At 42.2% G+C, this 19,082-nt stretch overlaps 1 protein-coding gene across 16 annotated transcripts; it reads left to right on the forward strand.

Moving 5' to 3' along the window:
• Positions 1–867: 867 nt before the first annotated feature.
• Positions 868–5,098, forward strand: LOC123061458 (uncharacterized). 16 transcript variants are annotated; one of them, XM_044484581.1, is made up of 7 exons: positions 868–1,507; positions 1,593–1,705; positions 2,132–2,166; positions 3,022–3,169; positions 3,324–3,426; positions 3,942–4,036; positions 4,834–5,098. In XM_044484581.1, the coding sequence occupies exons 2-7, from the start codon at positions 1,645–1,647 to the stop codon at positions 4,845–4,847; spliced, it is 456 nt and encodes a 151-aa protein (XP_044340516.1). In that variant the 5' UTR covers positions 868–1,507; positions 1,593–1,644; the 3' UTR covers positions 4,848–5,098. The 16 variants fall into 16 exon arrangements, 5 of the variants coding, with proteins under 5 accessions (XP_044340516.1, XP_044340518.1, XP_044340515.1 ...); XR_006429042.1 differs by having other exon boundaries at positions 2,132–2,228; positions 3,022–3,165; positions 3,513–5,098; XR_006429044.1 differs by having other exon boundaries at positions 2,132–2,228; positions 3,022–3,165; positions 3,942–5,098.
• Positions 5,099–19,082: the final 13,984 nt, after the last annotated feature.

Raw genomic sequence — 19,082 nt, forward strand, 5'->3', positions numbered from 1 at the left:
ATCCATAAAAGATTTAACACGATTATACTTAAGTTTGATACCTGACTCTTTACCTTTGTCGAGTTCCCAATCTTAAGAGTTGCGTTTAATTATTTTCAAAAGATCCCACCGGAATTCAATAGTCTTCTTCATAAAAGAACCAGCACAAGAAGTATCAAGCATGGTTTGATCACTACGAGAAAGCCAAGCATAGAAATTCTGGATAATAATTTCTCTTGAGATCTCATAATTGGGGCATGAATATAACATTGACTTAAGCCTCCCCCAAGTTAGAGCGATACTTTCTCCTTCGCGAGGCCAAAAATTATAGATATACTTCCGATCACGATGAACTAGATGCATAGGATAATTTTTTTTGGTGAAACTCCAATTTCAGACGATTCCAATTTCATGATCCAATATCATCACATAGCCTATACCATGTTGATGCTTTTACCCTCAAAGATAAAGGGAAAACCTTTCTCATCACCTCATCTCCAGGTAAACCTGCAAGCTTAAACAATCCACAAATTTGTTCCACATATATCAAGTACATATCGGGGTGTTCAGTTCCATCTCCTGCATAAGGATTAGCTAGCAGTTGTTCTATCATACCCGAAGAAATTTCATTTAAATTAATAAAGAGGCTAGCCAACTCTCCTTCAGAAGGCTTCTTCGATTGGGCCTTCGTCGACCATCGGATCTGACTTTCTAGCATATCTGGACCGTCAGATCTTTACCTTGCGATCAAACCCGATTTATACCTCGCAGTTGTTTTAGTTGTCCAATGACGAGTGGGCTCACGCCGGGCGCTAGTTGGCTGGGTTGGTTATTTCCCGGTGCAACAGGTTTTGCCCAATGAGCTCAGCACGCTCCGCACCCAATCGCCTGCTTCTCGCCCCACGCCCACCCGACCCGCCAAACAAACCCTAGCGCCCTTTCCCATTCCCCTCCATCCCCACAAGCCGCCACACCGCTCCCTCTCTCTCCCTCATCCTCTCCTCACCTGCAGCCGCCGGCCTTGTCTCTCCACTCGTCTCCTCCTCTCCTCTACCACGTCGTCGTTGATCCACCGCCGACCTTCTCCTCTGCTTACCTCCTCCTGTCCTCTTCCATGTCACCGTCGATCCAGATCGAACGTATCGTCGTGGGGGAGCAGCGCCGGCAGGGTCTTCGCGGTGCGGGTGGGGGGTAGGATGAAACGACAAGGGGAGGGTGGAGGCCGGTGAGGAAGGCAAGCAACAGCGGGTGGGGGTAAGGGGCAGGGTGAGGCCTCGCGCAGCTGCCGGTGGCCGGCGGGTCGACTTGTCGCGCCACCGCGTCGTCGTCTCCTCTGCGCCATGAGGTGCCACCTCTGCCTCCACCCCCCGCCGGGCAAGGAGCTCGAGGTGAACAAGCAGTGTGGGAAGGCAAGAGGAAGCAGGAGCTCATGTCTCCTCCAATGGATGTCTCGTGCATCTGGAGTACAAGGAGAACAACACGTGCCTGTTGGAGGTGGCTCGAGCGATGCAGGCCAGCGGTGAACTAGGTGCTCCACTCTTTCTCTCCCTCACTTCCTCCTCACTCATATTTTACTTTGCTAATATTTGTGTTTTTAAACTTGAGGTGTGCAGATCTGACATAGAAGACCACGTTCCTCAGGGATCCCAGAATATATTAGACAATATGGTAGTCCAATGCTTTTTTGAAGTATATATTGGCACTATGCTGAAAAAGGACATGATAGGTGAAGTTTTATTATCTATCCTCGTAGAATAATCCAAAGAAGATATGTTTACTCACCAATTTATATGCCTGACTGTGCTGCTATTGTTACTATTTTCTTAATGGATGCTCCTAAAATTGTTTCGGTCCTCTTCTACCAAGTTTGACCAAATTAGTGTTCTGCTAAAGTAGAAGTCATAAGACTGAAATAACATGGGTCAGCCTTTGTATGTTTGCCAGTGCTACAAATTATTTGAATGAAAGATCTAAAAATACACAGCACATCGTATGTCCATAGTTGTGATGATGATAGGTGCAGAGTCTTGGCCTGTTCATTACATTAATTTGAAAGCTTGTGTTCTTTTGAGCTTACATTATGTAGCATCTCTACTGTAGGTTTGTAAGTAGCTTTCTCCTTTATCTGATGGAAATCATAATTGTTTTACAGGAAGTGAAGACTGCCAGTCATCGCGCCATATTCCCGTGAGCTCCATTCATATTACTATATGCTTAAAACGCCGTGCTCTCCTTCTCTACATCATGTGGTAGTAGTATTTACTTGCCATTCATGCATCTTGTTCCATCATGTCAGTCATATCTTACATATCGCGCTTAACTGATTTGCTCAGTTCCTCTGCTATGATTTTCTGTCGTGTTTTTCGAACATTCTTGGTTACTATAGATTATCATGCCATCTTGCTGCAATGCATTCAAACCTGCAAATAGCTTTGTAAATAGAATTATGTGCCCAGGCATTTGTGATTGTGCTTACATGTTTCCAAATGGGGCCTCTCTTCGTACATAATTGAACATGGGATTGAACCCATGGTCACATCATATTGTGAGACATGTCTGAAACGTCTAAGCTGGGAAATCAGGTCGATTTATCTGACTACTGAAAGTGAGCATCCGAATATCTACAGAACTTATCCACTTCCAGCCGAATATCAATTATAAAAAAATCCACCATGTACCATGATCAATTAAATAGTCTTGCTTAAGTTTATGCTACCTCCGTATGCTAAATGAATGTTCACTTGTGTTCAAATTTCAAGGAAGCGTGCTTCATGCTTCTGTTTCTGCAATATGATTTAGAGTATATGATTTCATTTTCCTACTTTCCCAGTTATAAATTTATTGGCATCAAAGTAGAGCTTCAGGTTTATGGTTCAGTATATCATTGCAAAGTAGTTTATGGCTCAGTATATCACTGCAGGTTCCTTACACCATCAAATTTCAATGTTTTTGTATTTTTGTCGATTGAAGCATGTTCTTCGACTATAAAATAGTAGAGATTTCTTTTATTATCATTTCTAATCCCTTTTTGATACATTGCAGGTTTGCTATCAAATTCTCAAAAAGGAAAAACAACTTTACTCTATTTTTTTGGAGAACCTTCCTGTAGAGTACCTCGACAGAGACAAATATGAGATCAAGGATATATTCGATGGATTTTCACGCAAAACTTGGAGGATATTTTTTGTAGGTTCGTTGCTTGCTTTATTGTTTTCTTACTTTCCGTTCTTCAAGACAATATCTTCCTAGCATTGCTCTATAAATTTAAATTCATCTTTTTGTTCTTTGGATTATCATGGCGTACTCGTCCTGTCTAATCCAAGAAAGGGCCTTCATGTTTGCAGATAGTTTGGTGCTCTCATGGTTATTTTGTAGTGATTTTCCTTCCGTTCATTACTTGGTAACCATCCACTGCAGCTCAACTATTGTCCAGTTGCTGACCTTATGGTGAGTGATTGATGGTGCATGTTTTCCTATTAGTTTCTTTCTATGCCAATGTCTGAATTTTACCTTGCCGTTTTGCATTTCTCCAGGCCTTTCATTCTCACTGTGATTCCCCGAGATGCGCTATTAGTAGGCATCCACTTCCTAATAAAAATCTGGCAGTCAACTTGAACGAGTCATTTATCTAGCTACAGCAACCTTCATTGCTTTTGCAGTCAACTTGAACGAGTCTATACCTGTTAAATATTTACACGTTAGTATAGCCAGAAAGTCAGATGATCATTCCATGTTGGTTAGCCGTGATAAATCTAATTTCTAGAGTAGCAGATGATTCGTGTCAGGTTTCTTTTAGAGATTGAAATATGTCTTGACTCTAAAATAAGTAGTACAACATCCAGTTCTGCATAGGTGAAAGCATACTATCTAAAACTGGACGGCCTTCTAAAGCTCTGAAACTACTATTTGTTGTGTAATCTGTATCCCCTTTTCATACTCTATATATGCTTTCTACTTAGTAGGAAAAAATGCGTGAGAACGATGGCCCAGAGGATGCGAATTGCACTCAAATATATGCAGGTTTCTTGCCAAACTAACTGCCACTATTTTATTTCAGGTGCTTCTTCTGTAACTTTTTAGCTGGCTCTTCTCATTTCCTGGTGAACTTTTTAGTCTGTACAGTCGAATCGTTGGAAGTTGTTTTCTACTATCTATAGAGGTTTTATCCAAACTATTAGTTGCCTGACTTGCTTTTTCGAAATACACCGTCCTGATAGACCAAGTGGACCCACACATTTCCATGGGATTTTAGAAAAATATATATGAATTTGCATACATTTTCTAAATTTCTATCTTTTCTTATCCATGCTTCCCCATAGATATATAGCAGGCTCAACAAAAATGAATGTCCGATTGTGTCCAAATTTCAAGGAAGTGTGCTTCACGCTTCTCTTTCTACAATATGTTTCAGAGTATATGATTTAATTTTCCTACTTTCCCAGTTACAATACTGTGTACTTCATTCTTAGCTTTGCTTTGGGAAAAATAGGTATGCAAGTTATCGAAAGCTCCATTTTTCTCCATTATATAGATCATATAGCTTTGTGATCGAAGGTAGGTTGTCACATATGGGATGTTGCTTGTGAAAGTTATATACAGCCATGAGTCCCTGGCAAAATAATCGCAGCTCATGTTACTAGGATCAGGGAACCTCGACCATTTTTCTGAAACATGTCGCAGCTCATGTTCCTACTTTCCCAGCTACACTACTATGTACTTCATTCTTACATTCGCTTTTGGAAGTTACATTGCTTTCTTTTCCCTCATAAACTTGCTAACGATATTGGCGAAGTAATCCCGACTTCAGATTTCCCATTGAATAAATAACTAATTTAGTTTGTTCAAAAATTGTAGGTCAAGATCCATGAATAGGAGCAAGGCATCACACCAGCTCTGAGAAGAAAAGGATATGAAGAAAAAGATAGAACAGTGTTCTGCTCCGAAGCAAAAACATTTTGCGTGTAATAATGAACTGTAATTTACCACAATCTCTCTAAAACAGGCCTACCTATTACCAGTCCGTTGCTTGCTTTTGTATTAGGATACATTCATGTTGTTTAGTTATGGTTTGTATGAATGAAATTACCTTTTTAATCGAGCTTCAAAATTCTTATGTGCAGTGAAATTGTATCTAGCACTTTGTAAAGTACAAATGAAACACATTTCAAACAACTCTTTAGTCTAAATTGACACCTTGTGCCATTAGACATCATAATCATAAATGGTTGCTAAAGAGTTTGAATTGGTAAAGTAGTTACATCTATTGTTTCAAGTCTGGACTGTTCCTCCATGGTAGAACACAATTTAATTTTCAAAACACTTTGTGTTTGAAATGGACATTGTGGTGGTTGGTGTAATGGGCCATATGTGTAACCATGCGTGCAGAGAAATCCGAAATAATAGGACAAGAGAAATCTCACCAGTTGAGTATGCTTTCCTCGCCCAAATGAGGAACTGAGGAAGTAACGGGGATAAATAGGCACGATGGATGTCTGAACGGGCCACATAAAGAATTGTTCCTGGACCTTTCAAATACCTATGCTTTCATATACAAACATGTTTTTTTTCAAACTCAGATTTCTCATGATAATAACCATATTTTTAACTAAAAATGCTTCCTTCGTTGGTCTATGCATGTTATAGATTTTTTAACTCAGATTTCTCAGCATGATAAATATATTTTCAATATAACATGACTTTAACACATGGTCTTTATATTACCAATATTGAATATGTCCTTGCAAAATGAAACTATTTTCATCGACAACATGGCTTTAGTGGGTCTCTGCGCCATTTGGCGCAACAGGTCAACTAGTATTCAATATTTTCAATAGGTGTTGTAGGTAGAGGGATAATTAATTGTGGCTCTGGACGAGGTGAAGATACCCCGAACATACCCCTCAAAGGATTGTTTTTCATAGTAACAAGTGACAATAATTTCGAGCACACTATATAAATGTTTCCTTAACGAATTCCACTTACCAGAAGCGCTTCACTCCCCGGCAACGACACCAGAAAAGGGGATCAATTGTAGCTCTTTTCGATAAGTAAGAGTTTCGAACCCGATGAGGAGCAGAAAGAAATGACAAGTAATTTTCAGTAAGGTAGTGTCTGCAAGTGCTGAGATTGTAAGTAGCGATTAGTTGATAGAAAGATAATTTGTAACGAGTAAGTAACGATAATAGTAACAAGTATGCAGCAAGGTAGCCAAATCCTTTTGAGGCAAAGGACAGGCCAAAATGGTTTCTTATAATGAGCAAAGCATTCTTGAGGGTACGCGGGAATTTCATCTAGTCACTTTCATCATATTGGTTTGATTTGTGTTCTCTACTTTGATAATTTGATATGTGGGTGGACCGGTGCTTAGGTAATGTTCTTACTTGAACAAACCTCCTACTTATGATTAACCCTCCTGCAAGCATCCGCAACTACGAGGAAAGTATTAAGAATAAATTCTAACCATAGCATTAAACTCTAGGATCCAATTGGTCCTTATGGAATAGTGCATAAACTGGGGTTTAAGTTTCTGTCACTCTCGCAACCCACCATCTATTTAATACTCCACAATGCACTCCCTTAGGCCCAAATATGATGAAGTGTCATGTAGTCGACGTTCACATGACACCACTAAGGGAATCACAACATACATACTATCAAAATATCGAACACATATCAAATTCATATGATGACTTGCAACATGATTTATCCCATGACCTCAAGAACGAAGGTAACTACTCACAAACAACAAACATACTCATGATCAGAGGGGTATTAATATGCATAATTGATCTGAACATATAATCTTCCACCAAATAAACCATATAGTAATCAACTACAAGGTGTAATCTACACTACAAGTCACCCCTAGCAACAATCTATAATTCCGGTAACAAGATTGAATATAAGAGATGAACTAGGGTTTGAGATGAGATGGTGCTGGTGAAGATGTTGATGGAAATTGCCCTCCCCAAGATGGGAGAGTTGTTGGTGATGATGATGACGATGATTTCCCCCTCCGGGAGGGAAGTTTCCCCCGACAGAATCGCTCCGCCGGAGGGCAAAAGTGCTCCTGCCCAAGTTCCGCCTCGAGGCGGCGGCGCTTCGTCCTGAAAGTCCTCTCCTTATTTTTTGTAGGTCAAAACCACTTATATACCAAAATATGGGCACCGGAGGAGGGCCGAGGAGGCCACAACCCACCAGGGAGCGCTAGGGGGGCTGGCACGCCCAGGTGGGTTGTGCCCACCTGGTGGCCCCCCTCTGGTGTTTATTGGCTCCAATATTCCTCAAATAATTCATAAAAATTCTCTGTAAAGTTTCAGCTCATTTGGAGTTGTGCAGAATAGGTGGCCTGACGTAGCTTTTCTAGTTCCAGAATTCCAGCTGTCGGAATTCTCCCTCTTGGTGTGTTCCTTGTAAATTATGAGAGAAAAGGCATTAGAATTACTCCAAAATGCATTATTATGGATAAAAACATCATAAATAATAGCAATGAAACATGATGCAAAATGGACGTATCAACTCCCCCAAGCTTAGACCTCGCTTGTCATCAAGCGAAAACCGAAATCGAAAAAACATGTCCACCTGCTTTGAGAGAGAGGTGTCGATAAAAACAAAATACGGACATAGAAGCATCATGTTGATTATTATAACAACAACAAGATTAAACAAAGGACTTTTATCATATACTTCTCATGAATAAGTAATGGTTCATCACACAATCAAAGTATACAACAAAAAATCTATTAGAAACCAACAAACTATGTTCTGAGTCAACTTTGCAACTACAATTCATCATCTTTTCAGGAAGAGTCACATGTCGGAGCCTTTAAAGCAAGTCCACATACTGAACCATTATATAGTCTTCTATGATTGCTAACACTCACCTTGTACCCATGAACAAAACGTTTCAACCGGACACATAGAAAGATAGGGGCTTATGATTTTGCCTCCCAACATACTCACCTCAAGGGTGACGTCAACATTAATAACTCATGCCATCTGTATTCAACTGGACATATGTGCCTAGATCTTTCCTCACCACATGATGCTTGCCAAAAATAGAAAAATAAAAGGAATAGAGAGAAAAACTTTGACTCTTTGCATAAAAGTAAAAGATAGGCCCTTCGCAGAGGGAAGTAGAGGTTGCCATGCGCTTATTTGTTTGTATGCTCAATCCCTTAGTGCAAGAGAACGTCACGTTGTATTGCCCCTTAAGATGACAAGCTTTATTATGCATTCTGTCGCTTTTATTCTTTGCCATCCAAGTTCGTACAATGCTCAATTTTCTCTTACACTAAATGCTCTCACACTTTTAGAAGCAATTTTTATTGCCCTTTTGCATCGATGACAACTTACTTGAGGGATCTTGCTCAATCCCTAGGTAGGTATGGTGGACTCTTGAGAAAGATTTGGATTTTTTGGGTTTTGGATGCACAAGTAGTATCTCTACTTAGTACAGAATTTTTGGCTAGTAAAGATAGGGGAAAGCATCACATGTTAAACGATCTATGACAATATGACTTCTATGTGAATATAAACAAACATAAATCATTAAGTTGTCTTCCTTGTCCAATTTCTACAATTTTGGCATATAATATTTTGATGAGGGCTCACAATCACAAAAGATTTCTAGGACAGTATATCTATATGTGAATCTCCTCTTCCCTTAATAATTCTTTCATGAGTTGCATCATTGACTAATGCTATGTTTGTCAATCTCTAATAAAATTTTCTTACTTATACCTTTCCTTATGTGGTGCTATCACTTACAATAGGATTAATATATAATCTTTCATTATCTCTATCCTTTCTTTATTTCTTTCTTTCTTGTTTCTTTTCTTTTCTATTTATTTTCTTTATTTGCAACATGAAAGTAAAGAAAGCAAAAAGTAAAACTAACTTTATTATATAACTTGCACACGATTACAAGGATAGATCACTAAGCAAACTTTCAAATAAGAAAGGATTGAACTAAACTTTATTTCATCTAAAAGGAAAAGATTGAACTAAGATAAATAAAAGCAAAAGGGTAGTGGGGGTGATACAATACCGGGGCACCTCCCCCAAGCTTAGCGGAAGCCAAGGGGAGTGCCCATACCCGATACTCAATTCCCCTTTTGGTGGTGAAGAAGATAATGGTAGTGGTGAAGGAGAGATCTTGTCCTCGGATTTCCATGGCAGTGGCCCAACAAATCTGTCAGAAAACAGTAAGAAAAGAGAATAGAGGACTCCTCCGCGATACGGTGGTTAACAGGTTCGTTAAGTATATATAGATTTTTAATCTTGTAGGGCAAGTACATGGAAGAAAAACGGACTGCGTGAGGTGTCCCAGGTGGATAAAATGTGAACCACCATCATACTTAGCAAGCACCTTACAAAAAGCACCATGGATAAAATGTGAACCACCATCAGCCATTAAATATCTAGGGACTCCAAACCTAGGGAAAATAACTTCCTTAAGCATTTTAATAGAGGTGTTGTGATCAACACTGCTAGTTGGAATAGCAACCAAAATGGAAGGAAAAGGTCATTTAGTAACATAATCAACAGCAACCAAAATATGTGTATACCCATTAGAGGAAGGAAAAGGTCCCATGTAATCAAATCCCCAAACATCAAATGGTTCAACAACAAGTGAATAATTCATAGGCATTTCTTGACGCTTATCGATATTACCTATTCTTTGACATTCATCACAAGATGAGACAAACTTGCGAGCATCCTTGAAGAGAGTAGGCCAATAAAATCCAGACTGCAATACCTTGTGAGCAGTTCTATCTCCAGCATGATGCCCTCCATAAGCCTCGAAGTGACATTTCCGTAGGATTTGTCCCTGCTCATTCTCAGGTACACAACGTCTAATAATACCATCTACTCCTTCTTTATAAAGATGTGGGTCATCCCAAAAGTAATGTCTTAAATCATAGAAGAATTTTTTTCTTTTGTTGATATGTAAAGCTAGGTGGAAAATATTTAGGAACAATGTAATTAGCATAGTCAGCATACCAAGGAGTACCATTAGCAACATTTATTGCAGCTAACTGCTCATCAGGAAAATTATCATCAATAGGAAGTGGGTCATCAAGCACATTTTCAAGCCTAGACAAGTTATCAGCTACGGGGTTCTCAGCTCCTTTTCTATCAATAATATGCAAATCAAATTCTTGTAACAAGAGAACCCAACGAATAAGTCTAGCTTTAGCATCTTTCTTTTCCATAAGATATTTAATAGCAGCATGGTCTGTGTGAACAGTTATTTTAGAATAAAAAATATAAGGTCTAAACTTATCACAAGCAAACAACACTGCTAAGAATTCTTTTTCAGTAGTAGCATAATTTCTTTGGGCACTATCTAGAGTTTTGCTAGCATAATGAATAACATTCAATTTCTTATCAACTCTTTGTCCTAGAACAACACCAACAACATAATCACTAGCATCACACATAATTTCAAAAGGTAAGTTCCAATCAGTTGGTTGAACACTAGGTGCAGAAATTAAGGCTTTCTTGAGTGTTTCAAAGGCTTCAAGACAATCATCATAAAAAACAAAAGGAATATCCTTTTGCAAGAGACTAGAAAGAGGCTTAGAAATTTCAGAGAAGTCTTTAATAAATATCCTATAGAAACCAGCACGACCAAGGAAACTAAGAATACCTTTGATGTCCTTAGGACATGGCATTTTCTCAAAAGCATCAACCTTAGCTTGGTCCACTTCAATACCTCTTTCAAAAAATTTATGACCCGGGACAATGCCTTCATTAACCATAAAGTGGCATTTCTCCCAATTCAAGACAAGATTTGTTTGTTCACATATCTGCAAACCTCGATCAAGATTGCTTAAACAATCATCAAAAGACTTCCCATAAATAGAGAAGTCATCCATGAAAACCTCAACAATTTTTTTACAAAATTCAGAGATAGCAGTCATACATGTTTGAAAGGTAGAAGGTGCATTACATAAACCAAAAGGCATACGCCTATAAGCATAGGTTCCAAAAGGACAAGTAAAAGTGGTCTTTTCTTGATCAGGTTGAGAAACAGGTATTTGTGAAAAAACAGAATATCCATCAAGGAAGCAAAAGTGTTTGTGCTTAGATAATCTTTCAAGCATTTGGTCAATAAAAGGCAAAGGGTAATGATCTTTTCTAGTAGCTTTATTTAATTTTCTGTAATTAATTACCATTCTATAGCCTGTAACAATTCATCATGGAATAAGTTCATTCTTGTCATTAGGAACAACAGTTATACCTCCCTTCTTAGGGACACAATGAACAAGACTTACCCAACTACTATCTGCTATTGGATAAATTATACCTGCTTCCAGAAGTTTTAATATTTCCGTTCTTACCACCTCTTTCATCTTCGGATTTAACCGGCGTTGGTGATCAACAACGGGTTAAGCAATAGGTTCCATATTAATTTTGTGCTGACATAGAGCGGGACTAATGCCCTTTAAATCATCAAGAGTATATCAAATAGTAGCCCGGTGTTTCCTTTAGAACTCTCAATAATCTTTCTTCTTCATGTTCTGAAAGGTTAGCACTAATAATAACAGGATATATCTTCTTTTCATCAAGATAAGCATATTTCAAAGTGTCTGGCAATTGTTTTAATTCAAACGCAGGATCACCCTTAGGTGGAGGAGGACCTTCAAGAGTTTCAATAGGCAAATTGTGTTTAAGCAGAGGACGTTGTTCAAAGAAAACCTTATCTATTTCATTTATTTCATGCATATGTAAATCATTTTCATGATCTAGCAAATATTGTTCGAAAGGATCAGTAGGTGGCACATCAATAGAAGCAAGACCAATTAATTCATCTTTACTAGGCAATTCTTTTTCATGATGATTTCTACTAAATTTGGAAAAATTAAACTCATGAGACTCATCACCAAAGCTAACACCCATAGTTTGTTTCTGACAATCTATCCTAGCAGTAACGGTGTTCAAGAAAGGTCTACCAAAGATAATGGGACAAAAGTCATCTTGTGGGGAACCAAGAACAAGAAAATCAGTAGGGTATTTTATTTTCCCGCACAAGACTTCAACATCTCTAATAATCCCACAAGGTGATATGGTGTCTCTATTTGCAAGTTTAATAGTGACATATATGTTTTCTAACTCTATAGGTGCTATGTCTTCCCTAATTTCTTGATATAACTTGTAAGGAATAGCACTCACACTAGCACCCATGTCACATAAACCATGATAACAGTGATCTCCAATTTTAACTGAAATAACAGGCATGCTGACAACAGGTCTATGTTTGTCTTTTCCATCAGGTTTAGCAATTCTAGCAGCTTCTTCACGGAAGTAGATAACATGCCCTTCCACATCTTCTTCCAAGAGGTCTTTAACTATAGCAATAATAAGTTGAACTCTAATTTGTTCATCTGGTTTAGGTGTTCTAACAGAGCTTTTGTTAACCAAAGTTGAAACTTTAGCATGTTCCTTTATCCTAACAGGAAAAGGAGGTTTCTCAAAATAAGTAGTAGGAACAACTGGATCAATATTATAAAGTATACACTACTGTTGGATGCTGCTAACGTGACACTACGATCAGAGACCCTTCGACGAAACTGTGTGTGATGCCATAATCGCAAATGGTGGTGTAAAAAACCGTCAAAAAGGTGCAAAACGTTTGTGATGGAGGATGCATCAAACACGGTACAGATTTTAGTTGCGTGTGCGATGCAGGGCATATGGTTCAACTCGATTAACTGTTTGCGATGAGGAGGAACAAAAAAGCGGGCAACCAGATGAAGGTGTGTGCAATGTACAACATACGGTTCACTCGGATGAACTGTTTGTGATTAGGCAACACAAAAGAAATGGTTAGCCAGATCAAAGGTGTGTGCGATATAGGACATGTGGTTCACTCGGATGAACTGTTTGCGTTGAGACATGAGAGCAGAAACAGTTCAATATAACAAGATGTTTATGCAACGCGACAAACAGGTCTGTAATCAGAAATGTGTGCGAACACCGATAATAACAGAAACGGTTCCCTAGTGTGGTCCGTGTTCATCTGATCATCATCTCCTTCTTGTGCTAGCTCGATGTTCGTTCTATGCTAAGTTTCCATGAGTTGATGGCATTTTATGAACACGCCACCGTTTCCCGCCATTTCCTCACTTGTTTCCCGCCACCCATCGATATTGCGCATAGGCGGCGCGCGACACACGGAGGCGGCAAGCGCAGCTTGTAGCACATCCACCTTTTCCAAGCATGCCAACCCACCAAAGCGCCGCCTCTGCCATCAACCTCGTCAATGAGGAAAACGAGCAGGCGCCACGGCCCGTCGAGGCCGAGGCGCTCCCTGGCAACGCGGTAGACGAAGCCGTGATGCGCGTCATCACTAGGGTTGAGTAGACCTTTGGCGCATAGCGCTTGAGCGCCGCGGATCAAGATAGGCATGTTAGCGCCGACAGGATGCAGCTTGCCGCACAACATGATCGATGGTGCGCCGTAGAGCAAGCTAGTCGTGTCCGTGCCGATAGGCTGTGACTCGCCGCACGGCCTGTTGGAGCACCGCAGAGCGAGAGGCGCAGCGCGCCGCACAGCAAGAGCGGATCCATCGGCGCTTACTTGCTGTCGACACGGCGTCGTAGCTGGGTACATGTCCGGTCAGTACCCCCATTCCTCGCCAGGAGTGGGCAGAGGCCCTCAGCACCGTACTTGCACCAGAGGCCAGCAGCGTCGTACTTGCACTGGACGCCCACCGCGCCGTTCGCATAGGTGCCACCGTTCGCCATGTCCACGGCCCGCTGGATGCCAACGCTTTGGTCCGTAGGCTCGACCGCCTCCTTGGCCCAGGTGTGCACCTGGGCGCAATAGAGGAACATGGCCGTCGCATCCTCAAGCTGGTGATCTCTGATGAAATAGCCAACTTGGAGCTCGAGATCGCGCTCCATATGTACCGCGAGCGTGTCGACCGCTTGGACGAACGCCTGCACGAGTTCAGGCAGAGTCAAGAGCTACCGTAGGCAAGGGTTGCTGGTCATGGTCTCATGGACGCATTTTATTTTGAGAAGTCGTTTCGACGTGGATAGCTATGTATTCACAACAATCATAGTATTGCTCTGTTTATTGCTCTGTTTCAATGTGTGTACTCTGTTTTCCATTCTTGTATGTTCCGTTTCAATGTGTGTATATACGCTTTCCATTTTGTATATGTGGATGATAATAGCTAGATTCAAATTAGTATACAAAAACAGATAGAAAATGGAATTCATAATATATATATATATATATATATATACATATATATATATATTAAATGTTCATTAGTTAATCACAGAATATATATATAATATCATCACATATACGTGATGATACTTAACTACTAGTGTAACGCCCCGAGACCGATGCGCCAGGTGTCTTCCAGTTTTTCGCTGTTGTTGCCTTGTCTTTTGCTTGCGTGTTGCTTCTTGACATGTCATCATGTGCATTGCATCATCATGTTTTCAAAACTTGCATCCGTCCCAGTCTCCTCGTTCCGTCCGTTGTCCGTTCTGAGCCCAGACACACTCACACACGTCCGCAGCACGTCCGAATTATTATTCTATAAGTGGTTGGAAAATGTTCTCGAAATGGGTTGAAAGTTGGCATGCGGTGTTGTTATGTTGTAGGTAGGCCGCCTGCCAAGTTTCATCGCGTTCGGAGTCCGTTTGATGCCCCAACGGATAACTATAGCGACAATATAGTCGGTCAAATCGTCGGACATTTTCGGTCTTCGAAAACAGTCGCCGGGTCTCTCTCTCTCTCTCTCTCTCTCTCTCTATCTCTTTTCTCTCCTCTCAGCCCGAGGCCTTCTGCACAGCCCACAAGTTCCAACCGACTCCTCACGTGTGCGTACGAAACTTCCCCGGACCGACCCGGGCAGTCGTCATCGTTGGATTCGGATCATCCCCAAACATGTATAAAATATCATCGTTTTGTTAATTGGGCTCCCTAACGTATTTATCCGAGACCGTCCGATTTTGATCGGAGGGTCCAAACCTAATCATATTGTCCCTTTATATCAGCCCAAACCCTAAAATCTAGGGACTTGTCCCCCCTAGCCGCCGCCACCAACTACCCAAATCCCCCTCGGGATCTCCCCTGCCCAATCCATTGATCCCCACCAACCAGAGCCCTCCCATGGCTCCCTTCGAATCCTCCCCCCCTCTGACCGAGGAACCAGCGCTCTCCACCGACCTCCCAGCCACCAACCTCCTCCTCCTCCTCCTCTCGATCCATCCCCGCGGCCACCTTCAGATCGAGTAGGAGCACTCGGCCTCGTCCCGTCGCGCCATCGCGCCGCCCGAACCTCCTTCCAGGACAGCCAAGGACCTCCCCGACCCCGTTGTTCCTCGCCGGACCAGCAGACCGACCTCGCCGCCTTGCTCAAGGTCACGCCAGCCGCTCCCCGTGCCCTCTCTCTTTTCTTTTCTTTTCTCTCTCTAACCCGTCGGCCTCTCTCTTCCTCTTCCTCCCAGGAACCAAGCGATGGTGCCCGAGGCCTCCCCTGCCTCGCCTCGCGTCTCCCTGTTGCTGCCCGACCTCGCCGTCCGGCTATCGAAGCTGCCGCCCCGGCCACCTTGCGCGACCTCCTGCCTCGTCCTTGTCTGCACGGGAGGCAAGCGACCGAAGCCGCGTGCCTAGTTCCCCTGCGTCGCACGAGTCGTTGAGTCCCATGCGTCAAGCTGTCGCTCACCTTCAAGTCGTCGCTGCATCAAGTCCCCTGATCTCGGCCTCCACCGCCCGGATGTGTGCCCCTGCCGTCGGCCTTTGCTTCTACTTCCTCCGCATCACGCCAGCGCCGCCCTCATCATCGCGGCGTTCTTCTGTTTCCGGCGTCGCCCATGCCCCGAGTTCTGTTGCGGCCTCTGTTCTTCTGCAACGAGCAGCAGCAGGTCGTCCGTGCGTTGACCGCGTCCCCTCCACCTCGTCGTTCGATCCAGCCAGGAGCAGCCCCGCAACCGCGGCCTGCCCGCTCTCCTGCGGGCCATCTCACCACCGATCGGCCTCAAGGCCCGATCTGAGCAGCTCCCCCGCGCCTGGGCTAGATCTCAGTTTCGGCCCGTTTTGTGTTTTTTCCATAGAACGATTTTCCTTATTACCTAGAGAATGCCAGATTTGCAGAAAAACCCCTCAGCTTCATGCATTTAATAAACTAAATAACCGTGCATCGGTTTAAAAAGATCTAAATATGAAAATTGCTTAGAATTGCATCTAGATTCATAATTTCCAACTATCATGCATGTTTAAAATGTTTAAACTGTTGTTTGCATTAATTTGCTTAAATAACATGCTAAAATGATTTAATTCAATAACTTAATAACCATAGCTCCAAATTTAATAAACTTTATCTGTAAATGGGGTCAAAAAATGCATAGTTTAACATGGTGACTTTACTTTGCATGTTTAACAACTCTAAAATTTGGTTTAGGGCAGAACAATACCAAATCTAATATATGCTCATGAGGATTTTCCGGAATTGTTGTTGTTGTTTCTGGCCTCATTTAAACTTGACTAGATAGTTAGTTTTATTATGCTTCACCTCTTGCCATGTTATTCAACATTTAATATTGTTGAGTTCATAAACGGGAGAGAACTAAATAAGTCATGTGGTGTTCCGTCAATATGCAACTCGTTGCATATTGAGCTCCACTTAACTTGTAGTTTTCTTTGTGCACTTTGCCATGCCATGTCTCATTAAACCGGACATGCATCATATTTGGTTGTCCATCATGCCTTGTTCATGTGATGGTTGTTTACTATGTCGTTTGCTTCTTTTCAGTGATGCTTCTTCGGGTTAGTTCCGATAACGTCGCGTTTGTGAGGATCCGTTTGACTACGTCCGTTTGTCTTCTTCATGGACTCGTTCTTCTTCCTTGTGGGATCTCAGGCAAGATGACCATACCCTTGAAATCACTTCTATCTTTGCTTGCTAGTTGCTCGCTCTATTGCTATGTCGCGATACCTACCACTTGCTATATCATGCCTCCCATATTGCCATGTCAAGCCTCTAACCCACCTTTCTTAGCAAACCATTGTTTGGCTATGTTACCGCTTTTGCTCAGCCCCTCTTATAGTGTTGCTAGTTGTAGGTGAAGGTGAAGTTTGTTCCATGTTGGAACATGGATTTGGTAGGGATATCACAATATCTCTTATTTAATTAATGCATCTATATACTTGGTAAAGGGTGGAAGGCTCGGCCTTATGCCTGGTGTTTTGTTCCACTCTTGCCACCCTAGTTTCCGTCATACCCGTGTTATGTTCCTTGATTTTGCGTTCCTTATGCGGTTGGGTGTTATGGGAACCCCTTGACAGTTCGCTTTGAATAAAACTCCTCAAGCAAGGCCCAACCTTTGTTTTACCATTTGCCACCTAAGCCTTTTTCCCTTGGGTTCCGTGGACTCAAGGCTCATCTTTATTTTATACCCCCGGGCCAGTGCTCCTTTGAGTCTTGGTCCAACTTGTCAGCCGCCGGTGGCCACTAGGGGCAACTCTGGGCTGGCCTACCAGAAGTTTGGACAATCCAGTGTGCCCTGAGAACGAGATACATGTTGCTCCTATCGGGATTTGTCGACACATTCGGGAGGCTTTGCTGGTCTTGTTTTACCATTGTCGAAATGTCTTGTAACCGGGATTCCGAGTCTGATCGGGTCTTCCTGGGAGAAGGAATATCCTTCACTGATCGTGAGAGCTTGTGATGGGCTAAGTTGGGATACCCCTGTAGGGTTTGAACTTTCGAAAGCCATGCCCGCGGTTATGGGCAGATGGGAATTTTTTAATGTCCGGTTGTAGAGAACTTAAACTAAACTTAACTAAAATGAATCAACCGCGTGTGTAGCCGTGATGGTCTCTTTTCGGCGGAGTCCGAGAAGTGAACACGGTTCTTGTGTTATGCTTGAACGTAAGTAGTTTCAGGATCACTTCTTGATCACTTCTAGTTCACGTCCGTGCATTGCTTCTCTTCTCGCTCTCTTTTGCGTAAGTTAGCCACCATATATGCTAGTGCTTGCTGCAGCTCCACGTCATTACCCTTTCCTACCCATAAGCTTAAATAGTCTTGATCTCGCGGGTGGGAGATTGCTGAGTCCTCGTGGCTCACACATACTTCCAAAACAGATGCAGGTGCCGATGATGCTAGTGCAGGGGACGCGACCGAACTCATGTGGGAGTTTGACAAGATTCAGGTCGTTATTATGTTTCTTTTCGAGATGAACAGTAGAGGAGCCCAGTTGGGGCGATCGGGGATCTAGCATTTGGGGTTGTCTTTATTTTGGTTCCGTAGTCGGACCTTGTTTGTATTCTGGATGATGTATGTTATATTTATGTATTGTGTGAAGTGGCGATTGTAAGCCAACTCTCTATCCATTTCTTATTCAGTACACGGGATGTGTAAAGATTACCCCTCTTGCGACATGCCTACTATGCGGTTATGCCTCTAAGTCATGCTCCGACACGTGGGAGATATAGCCGCATCGTGGGTGTTACAAGTTGGTATCAGAGCCTTCCCCGACTTAGGAGCCCCCTGCTTGATCGAATCGCTGATGTTGTTGAGTCTAGAAAAATGTTTTGAGTCTTATAGGATTACATATATCGGAGAGTAGGATTCTTTTTACTCCTCAGTCCCTTCGTCGCTCTGGTGAGGCCTCCTCACGTAGAGTTTTGACTCTTCTCTCCTCAAATTTCACAAAAAGAATTTAGGATCACGCGGGTATCTTGGAATCGTTCCGGTGGTTTTGTGACGAGAACATTGTTCTTGGTGCCTCCTGACATTTAGGGGTTGTGGCAGTGTCCCGAGGAGTTGAGCTCCAAGGTGTTGTCATCACAATTTTATCGTTGCAGTTCTGGAATACCTGAGTTCGCCGACATCAAAAATCTCTTTTATGCAGTTGTTGGTGAGATAACCTCGACGCCACTGAGTACTGGGGCGGGAGTTCGGGAGTATTGCCATAAATCGTATAACGGATGCTTTTCGAAGGTTGAGGTAAATGATTTCCGAAGGTTTCTTGGTTATGTGTTGAAGGATGGGTACAGCTGGATGTAGGAATTGTTAGTTTGGGTGAGATATTATGCTTCCCCTATATCCCCAACACCTGATTGCATAA

This window comes from Triticum aestivum, chromosome 3A (genome assembly GCF_018294505.1).
Source record: "Triticum aestivum cultivar Chinese Spring chromosome 3A, IWGSC CS RefSeq v2.1, whole genome shotgun sequence".
Classification (NCBI taxonomy): Eukaryota; Viridiplantae; Streptophyta; class Magnoliopsida; order Poales; family Poaceae; genus Triticum; species Triticum aestivum.

What these genes read in the sequence shown, in the direction of transcription:
- LOC123061458 (XM_044484580.1), top strand. Translation starts at nt 1,645, where the DNA reads ATGGTAGTCCAATGCTTTTTTGAAGTATATATTGGCACTATGCTGAAA. An exon ending in GCTGAAAAAGGACATGATAG is followed by an intron (nt 1,706 to 2,131) that starts GTGAAGTTTTAT and finishes ATTGTTTTACAG; the next exon opens with GAAGTGAAGACTGCCAGTCA. An exon ending in TTGGAGGATATTTTTTGTAG is followed by an intron (nt 3,170 to 3,323) that starts GTTCGTTGCTTG and finishes TCATGTTTGCAG; the next exon opens with ATAGTTTGGTGCTCTCATGG.